The sequence below is a fragment of the Triticum urartu genome, chromosome 4 (genome assembly GCF_003073215.2).
Source record: "Triticum urartu cultivar G1812 chromosome 4, Tu2.1, whole genome shotgun sequence".
Taxonomy (NCBI): domain Eukaryota; kingdom Viridiplantae; phylum Streptophyta; class Magnoliopsida; order Poales; family Poaceae; genus Triticum; species Triticum urartu.
In genome coordinates this window covers 233,215,958-233,225,216 of record NC_053025.1, presented here as the reverse complement: position 1 = coordinate 233,225,216, position 9,259 = coordinate 233,215,958, and the positions used below count along the sequence as shown (strand labels likewise).

General features: G+C 42.5%; 1 protein-coding gene across 1 annotated transcript; it reads right to left on the bottom strand.

Annotated features, from left to right (window-relative positions):
* Positions 1-4,110: 4,110 nt before the first annotated feature.
* Positions 4,111-8,256, bottom strand: LOC125551371. The gene is made up of 2 exons (XM_048714572.1): positions 7,745-8,256; positions 4,111-5,570 (listed from the first exon to the last, which is right to left on the bottom strand). The coding sequence occupies exons 1-2, from the start codon at positions 7,869-7,871 to the stop codon at positions 5,290-5,292; spliced, it is 408 nt and encodes a 135-aa protein (XP_048570529.1). The 5' UTR covers positions 7,872-8,256; the 3' UTR covers positions 4,111-5,289.
* Positions 8,257-9,259: the final 1,003 nt, after the last annotated feature.

Sequence of the window (9,259 nt, the reverse complement as noted above, 5' to 3'; positions counted from 1 at the left end):
TTTGCATATAATACTATTACTCCACACATCGACCGACTCCTGCCTGCATCTAGAGTATTAAGTTCATAAGAAGAGAGTAATGCCTTAAGCAAGATGACATGATATAGAGGGATAAACTCAAGCAATATGACATAAACCCCATCCTTTTAAGCTTAATGGAAACAATACAATATGCGCCTCGCTGCCCATTCTGTCATTGGGAGAGGACACTGCAAGATTGAACCCATCACAAAGCACTTCTCCCATTACAAGAAAAACAAATCTAGTTGACCAAACCAAATCAATAGATCGAAGAGAATTACTAAGCTATCGCAATCATGCATAAAATAGTTCAGAGAAGACTCAAATAATATTCATAGATAATCTGATCATAAATCTACAATTCATCGGATCTCAACAAACGCATCGCAAAAGAAGATTACATCGAATAGATCTCCAAGAACATCGAGGAGAACATTGTATCGAAGATCAAAGAGAGAGAAGAAGCCATCTAGATACTAGCTATGGACCCTTAGGTCCGTGGTAAACTACTCACGCATCATCGGAAGGGGATCAAGGTTGATGTATTGGCCCTCTGTAATCAAGTCCCCCTCCGGTGGAGTGCCGGAAAAGGCCCCAAGATGGGATATCACGGGAAGAGAAGCTTGCGGTGGCGGAAAAGTATTTTTGGTGTGCCCTCTGGTATAGGGGGGATATCTGAGAATAGATAGTGGTCCAATTAGGGTTAAAGAAGTCCCGAGGGGCCCACAAGCCCTAAGGGCACCTCCTCCCCGGCGCGCGGCCAGGAGGCTTGTGGCCTCCTCGTGGGTCCTCTGGCTTCCACTCCAAGTCTCATAGGTTTCTTCTAGTCCAAGAAAAATCCGTAAAGTTTTAATCCGTTTGGAATCCATTTGATATTCCTTTTCTGTAAAAGTCAAAAACAAGGAAAAAAAATAGAAACTGGCATTGGGCTCTAGGTTAATAGGTTAGTCCCAAAAATAACACTCCCTCCGTCCCGAAAAACATGTCGCAGGGGGTTTCAAATTTAAACTGTCACACTTTTTACAAAAACACCCTTCCGCAACTTTGAATTCTCTAAAATCAACCCGCACGCAGGCTCCAGGCGCGGGAAGATCCTGCCGCCGGCCAGGCTCCAGGGCGGTGGATCTCCTGCCGTTGGCCAAAACGGCTGCTGCCGGTCGGTCGCTACTTCTCCCCTGATGTCGGTCGCTACTTCCGCACAGGAGCTCCCCCGACACTCCAAAAACGATCTCGTCTCCTCCCACGCCGACAGCGGTGTCGGCACAGGAGCTCGGGACCGTCGCACCTCCTTAGTCCTCCCCGAGCATACCAAGAGCTCCGCCTCGCCCATACATACGTCCTCCCACTACTAGGGAAAAGCCTAGCAACAGCGCGGGTTTTAGGCCTATTAGTAGCGCGGGTCGATGCGCTACTGATAAGGCGCTACAGCTAACGTATAGCAGTAGTGTGCCTCCGCCGCGCTACTGCTAAATCGGCTTAGTAGTAGCGTGTTCGTGGAGGTGCGCTACTGGTAATTAGTAGTAGCGCTTCTCCTTGCCCGCGCTGCTACTATTATTTCGTATTTTATTTCTTTTTTATTTCATGTTGTATTCGTACACCTTTACACAAGTTTTCATACAACAAAAATTTAGAAATTGTTTTGAAATCATAATGAGTTATTACATAACGGGGTGAAAGAACCGTGGACTAGTTTCAAGTGGATGGACATCCACATGAAACTAATCCGCGGTTCTTTCACCCCGTGATGTAATAAATATCATCATCATCATCATCATATCATTAACAACTTATCATCATAATACATCATTGTCATATAACACCTCCTCAAGATCATCATTTTCATCAATGAGACATCACATAGCAAATTGGTCACTAGTCGTAATCACAAGTACTCCTCGTCATCAACTCTAACACATTGTATCACATAATAAACATATTGTACCTCATAGGACCTACTATATTCTCTAAGGTAAAATAGCAAAAAACAAGATAGCCCCTGGCTCTCCATTATGGAGAATGCAGATTATCCTGTCTCCAATTCTTGCCTTTCTCTTAATGTTGCTTCCAAGAACCTCCTTACGAATGTCCAAACATTTTTTCCACTCTTTGATTAGCATGTGTTCACCGGTTTCAGAAATACGATATGCACAGATGAGATCCGTAGGATGACCTGGCTGTATGTTCAGAACTTCAAGGTGACCATTGTAATACATCAGATGAGGCACACAATCCATCAGGATTTTCTGTTGAAAAACATAGTAATAACTTCGTAGTTAGCAATGATGTACTAGTTTTAGAAGTATGAAAAAGATGAATGGATGTCGTAATAGTAAAAAATCTTACCAGGGTATCTCCATAGAAGTTATCGTGGTTCAACACGTGCACTAGTGGCACGTATTCACCATAATTTGGAGGAGTTCGATAATAGGTATTGTAATTCTCAAGAAAAGTACAATAAGCAATCAGATGACTTTTCTCCTTATAAGTTAATTCGGATCCATCAGTGTAGGGGGTTTTGTCTACCATCATCTGCACATTCTTTGAAGATTCAAAATAAGCTGTCAATGGAAATAAGCTGTCAACTATTTTGAAATAAACAATATAAATTAGTTAATAACTATGTTTGAGAAACTCACATTGCGGTAGAATCGGAAGCGTATCAACAAGGACCCAAATGTCCATATTGTCTTGCTCGATGTCAGGATTACCAAGATCCATGGCGACAATCATACCCTCATAAAAACCATACATTTTGCAAAGTGCTTCCCAATTGTGGCAACCAAAATGGGTCACGCTTTGAGAATTGTATAGATTTACTTCAAAATCGATATCATGATGGGTCCTTAGGTGTATTTTCTTTGTTTCAAAATTTTCATGGTCTTCAAAAACCCATCCTCTCCAAGACATAGCGTCTTGCATGGCATGGGATAAGCTAGTCGAATTGTAAAAGATGAAAATTAGACGTTGAAATAGTTGAAGTCATGCTTAATTACGAAAAAAACACTTGTCGTTGTTGCGTACCGTTTCAACATCGAAGGTCTCCTCGAGCTTAATGCTGAAGCGCCGATCTTCATCCAGCTCAACGAACTTGTCGCACATACCTCGATCGTCGTGGCACCAGCTGCACTCCCCCGGGAGACTGTCGTCGTCCGAGTACGACATTTCCTACGTTCATAATTCAAAGATTAAACTTGTACAATTAAATATATGTACTAAAAACCTAAATTAGATCATTATTTTTCAAGAAAATCCAGACCACTCGATATTTCCTACATATTCTAGCACAAGTCATGTCAGAATTCACGGAAAAATCCGGCATGACCTTTGCTAAAAAAGGACATATCGAGCGCCTAAAATTTGTCGAAACGGAAATTAATCAACACTCTGGCAAAACATAGGCCGCTCGGAGGTGTAACCAAAACATGACCGGGCACTCCGGCAAAACAAGCGCCTGAAACTCATAAAGGACTCATACTGACATGGAGATTTGCCTGGTCTCACCTCGAGGTCGGAGGGGGTCGGCGACGGGGACGACGGCGGGGATGATGGAGGGGCTCCTTGATTTCTGCAAAAGCAAAAACCCTATTAATTCAACTAGTACATCCCGAATAATTGCTTAAACTAAAAAATAACAACAAATATGACATGTTCAACTAGTTCTATTAATTCAACTAGTTCTTACTAAATATAAACTTACTATAAATAGAAAAAAACTAGTTCTTTCTAATAATAAAGTAGTTCAACTAGTTATTTTAATTTTCTTACTAAAAATACATTAGTCCTATTAATTCAACTAGTTTATTAATTTACTTACTAAACTAGTTCAACTAAAACTAAACTAGTTCAACTAAAACTAAACTAGTTCTATTAATTCAACTCGTTCTTACTAAATATAAACTTACTATAAATAGAAAGAAACTAGTACATCTACTACTACTAATTAACATCTACTACTACATCTACTACTGCTAATTATACAACTAGTTTACCATCACTACTACTAATTAATATCTACTACTACTAAAAATCATTATCTATGAACCCTAAATTAACATCTACTACTACTAAAATCATCTACTAACTAAGCAAAGAGAGAGGGGGTGGGGGCTTTACAGAGAGGGGAGAGACGATGGCGGGGAGGTGCTTGGCAACGGAGGTAGGGGTGGCGAGGGCGGGCTCGGGATCAGGAGGCGGCGGTCCTGGGCGGGCTCAGGCGGCGGCGGCGAGGTCGAGAGCAGCGGCGGGCTCGGGCGGCGGCGGTGAGGGGAGGCTCGGGCTCGGGCGGCGCGGCGCGACAGGAGTAGGGGAACAGGGGAAAGGAGGACTTAGCGAAATTTTGAGCCGGGGTGGTGGTTAAGTCGAACTAGCAGTAGCGCTCGTAAGGAAAACGCGCTATAGCTAACTTATCTATAGCGCGTTTTACATAAAAACGCTACTGCTAATGGAAGTAGTTATTTCTTTTGTTTATCCCAAAATCAGTAACGCTTTGTCCTGAAAAAACGTTGTAAGTCTAAGCAATGTGAAAACATCAAAAATATACATTGGTCATCATTGATCTTTTTGTGTAAAATCTAAATAGTCAACATGAATCCTCACTGTACCTGTATAGGTACAGGCGAGGATTCATATTGCAGCTACAAATCATACACATATAGTTCAATGAAGACCAAGTGCTCGAGATAGGTTGAGAAGTAACATATTTAAGGTGGTAAACACCTTGTTCGCTTAGCAGTATGGGACTAAACTTAATTAGTTGTGGTGATACTTAACAGCAGCGAGTTTCTAAGAAAAACGCTGCTACTGAGTACTTTAGCAGTAGCGCGTCCCCCGGAAGGTCGCTACTACTATATCTAGCCGGGAGGCAACACCGTGGCAAATATAGTAGTAGCGCTTGTTCCGCATAGAGCGCTACTACTACTTAGATATTAGTAGCGCTGCTCTCTGGAGCTCGCTACTGCTAATTAGCAGTAGCGTCTGGTTTTAAACCACGCTGCTGCTAAGATTCGGTGTATAAGGTTTTCCCTAGTAGTGTCCTTGAGCCACGCTTGCTGGGAAGCCGTGGATCGACGGAATCGATCCCGTCTCCTCCCACTCCGGCCGCCGATTCCGCACACGAGCTCAATGCCATCGCTCCTCCTATGGCTTCCCCGAGCTGATCAACAGCTTCAGGGTGATCTTCGGGTCCTCCAGGTCGCCTTTCCGCTGTCGATTGGTTGCTGGTTCTCCTGGCCGTGGTGGTCTGCCGCTCACCGCCATTGGAGCTCGTCATTAGCTCCTCTGGTGACCAAAAACCAGCGCCGCCGCCACCCAAGCTCGGGTGCGTGCACGCTCTCCCATGCTCCATGCTTGCCGGTGGAGCTCGTGCTCGTGCTGCACTGTTGTTCTTCGCTGCTGATCATCTCTGGAGAAGAAGGTATAGTGTAATCTCTGATCTATAGATTGATTTGTAGCAACTGTTGTTGTTCCTTTTTGTAATCTCTCAGTGATGTTGTTGTTGCAAGCATAAGGAGTAGACATCCAGTGTAATCTCTTCGTGCTGCTGTTGCTTCCTGTAATAATGATCATTAATACAGTACTCATTCAGAGATGACATTAAGATGGTATTCAGATTGAAGCAGAAACATAATGGAAAATAGTCCACTCTCAAAAAATGACCTGTAATTTTGTCATTTACTCCCAATCAAAATTACAAAGAAAAGAGAGGGCACCCATATGTCCAAATCATGAATCACAACTCTAAAGTTGAATGATGTGAAGTGAATGAACTAAAGAGGGACTAAGCATGTTGTGTGTTGTATGTCAGGTTTCAGGCTTCAGTTAATCTGTACTCCAGTTAGCCAATCATCTAATTGAAACAAAATTGCAGTATATAATCTGGTCAAATTGTACTTGCAAGATAAATTGAACTGTTTGACACTTCTCATGTCATAGTCTTTGCCAGTTTAGTTAACTGAAAATAGTAGAGTAAATCTGGGCACACCATTCTTGTTTGCAGTAAGATGAATGTATTACAGCTAACTTGGGCAATTTACTGCATAAGAAAGTTTTAGGCTCTCAGACATCAGCTACACATGGTCCCTCTTGCCTCCTCTTTTCCAGTTTAAAGAATTGTTCTACAGACGGAGAGAAGTACTATAAATAAACAAGTTAATCTGAGGAAGGTTTCCTTGAGTAACATAGCTAGTTAATTACTCCTACAAGATGTTTGATCAGTTCTGTGTTATCTTTCAGGCAATAAACAATTGTCCTCGGAAACAACTACACAGAGTATAATTCACAAGTTGACATCACACTTTACAAAAGCACATCTTAGTTTACAGGAGTACATCTCACATTCACTAAAATTCAGTAGACAGAGAATAAGTGGTTCAGAGAATACACACATTCAGTAAATTCAGTAAAGATGAACTAGAGAAGAGAGGTTCATACCCAGGTTGTAAGAGTATATAAGGGGTATTTTCACCAACTTACAGAGAGTATTTGAAAATTTGGTCACTATAGGACCACTACACTACTCCACGTCACTACTGTTCAGAAACAAACTTGGCTGAAAATTCAGTCATTCTAAAATTCTAAAATGCATTAACAACATTTAAATTGAGTTAACTATTTTTTTTAGAAACACACACAACACAGGATGTGAAGATGACCCGGCTATTTTCTAGAAACAGAATTCGGAGTGGTTCAAAAAGATCCATTCCACTGACATAATTCAGTTAACTGTTTCAAGCTGAACTAGTTCACTGAAACCTGTGCACACAATTTAAAATTATTTTTCAATTAAACATTTAAATAAAAAACTACAGTAGATCATGACTCAATAGCTAGACTAGTTCACTAAAAGAAAAAGAAAAAGCACAAGATCAGGACTCAAGCTGAGACTAGTTTCTGATTTACTCATGATTGATAATGTCAAATTGCTTTGCTTTACAACCAATGAGGAGGCCCACATCATGGAGTACTTTACTCTTTGTTAATTAGCGTTACTTTACTCTTTCTTAGTAAGAAACAAGCATTTAGAATGGTTTTAATTTGTTTCCATGATGAGAGTAGCAGATAATTAAGCCGAACAAATAATTCATGCAAGCTTAGCTTCTAGCTAGCTACACCACAAGTGCTAGTGCAGCAGAAACTACAGTCACGAAGTTTCTATAGTAAGCCCGCCGTAGCACCGTCAAAAAAAGAAATAAAGTGACCATAGTCCCCTATTATGGAAAGCTACACTACAAACCAAATGAAAAAGAATTAGCAGCATTCACTTGAACATGGTTTGATTTGCTTAATTACCTGATAGCATGCCGATAAAAGAACTCTAACACCGAGACGTGATGTCACTGCCTTAATTTAACCCAACTAGAGGAGACCTCTGCATCAGCACTACAATGTAAGCTACCATGCCAGCATGACCTATGTCCCGGATATAAAGAAAAGGGTGTGAAACCAGATACAAGTTGTAGAAGAACTAGTTTCTATCTCATCTTGCTTTACATCTCTCTCTCTCTCCCAATCATGGCCAGATTGAAAGCATCAAACTTTAGCGGCAATCAGTAAACAAACGCCGATGAATTATTGACGCGTTACATTGGCTCTAGATGTGTGAATGGGTCGCTTAATCTTCTGAATCTTTGGATCAAACTAGAAATGCCCACATCAAGGAGCAAATTGACAGTTTTGACAGTGAACTTTAGTCTGAATCTTAGCATCAAGTAGTTTCAGTACTCACCTCTGAATATGAAATCTTGAACAGGAGTGGACGGCCTTGTGGTGCTGGATGATGGTGCCGTGGCTGAACAGGAGTGGACGGTGTCGTCTACCTGCTGGCGACAGCGACACGGGATGGAAGGCGGCATCGGCTTGCTGGCGAAGAAGCTGCGGCATGGCGGGGCCACCGGCCGAAGATGACGCGGCGGCGGCGGGGTGGGGCTGTGGGGGGAAGGGATGAGGTCGACGGAGGCTAGCCGGCGAGGAGGTGATCCACGACGCGCAGGTGAACCAGGCGGCGGCAAAAATCGAACCTTGTCGCTTGCTCTGTTTTGGCAGGGGAACAAGGCAGCGGCGTGGGGGGTAGGCGATGGCTACATGGTGCGGCGGAGAGGTGGTGGGGGGAGCAAGGTGGCATGGGGCGTGGGGCGGAGGGTCGGAGGCAGCGCCGTCGCCGGAGTGGGTTAGCGACGAAGAGAGCGAGGAAGGAGACGGGGTGGACTGCGGGTTTGGTCGGGAAAGTTCGAAGGACTAAATTGCGAAAAATCCCTTGCGACATTTTTTTCGGGACGGAGGGAGTATAAAATAGCATATTAATGCATACAAAACATCCAAAACAGATAATATAATAGCATGGAACAATAAAAAAATATAGATGTGTTGGAGATGTATCACTCACTGAGAAGATCGGGCCACCCCTTAACAGGAATGGTTGCCACATTATGCGGATTAGCTAACCAAATGTGACGCCCCACAGGAAGGGTGATACCATACCTAGTGCTACTTGTGAGCTGCGTTGGGATTTCCTCGAAGACGAGAGGATGAGGCAGTGCAGTAGAGATAAGTATTTCCCTCAGTTAAGAACCAAGATTATCAATCCAGTAGGAGAACCACACAAAACCTCGTTAGTAGCACCTGCACACACAAAAGCAAATACTTGCACCCAACGCAAACAAGGGGTTGTCAATCCCCTCGGCGGTTATTTGCAAGGATCAAATCTCGTAGTGGTAGATAGATAAATAAAACACAAAATATAATGGTAAATAAATAGTAGCAAGGTATTTTTGGATTTTATATATGATAAAAAGTAGAACCAGGGGCCATAGTTTTCACTAGAGGCTTCTCTCCTGAGCACAGAAAGTACGGTGGGTGAACAAATTACTGTTAGGCAATTGATAGAAAAGTGCATAGTTATGACAATATAGGCATCACGTCTGATACAAGTAGACCGACTCCTGCCTGCATCTACTACTATTATGCCACCCATCGACCACTATCCAACATGCATCTAGGGTATTAAGTTAATGAAAACGAAGTAACGCCTTAAGCAAGATGACATGACATAGACAAAGTAAACCCAAGCAATATGAATAAACCCCATCTTTTTATCCTTAATGGAAACAATACAAGTATGTGTCATGTCCCCTTCTATCACTGGGATTGAGCACCGCAAGATTGAACCCATCACAAAGCACCTCTCCCACTTCAAGAAAACCAATCTAGTTTGTCAAACTAAACGGATAGATCAGAGAGAAAT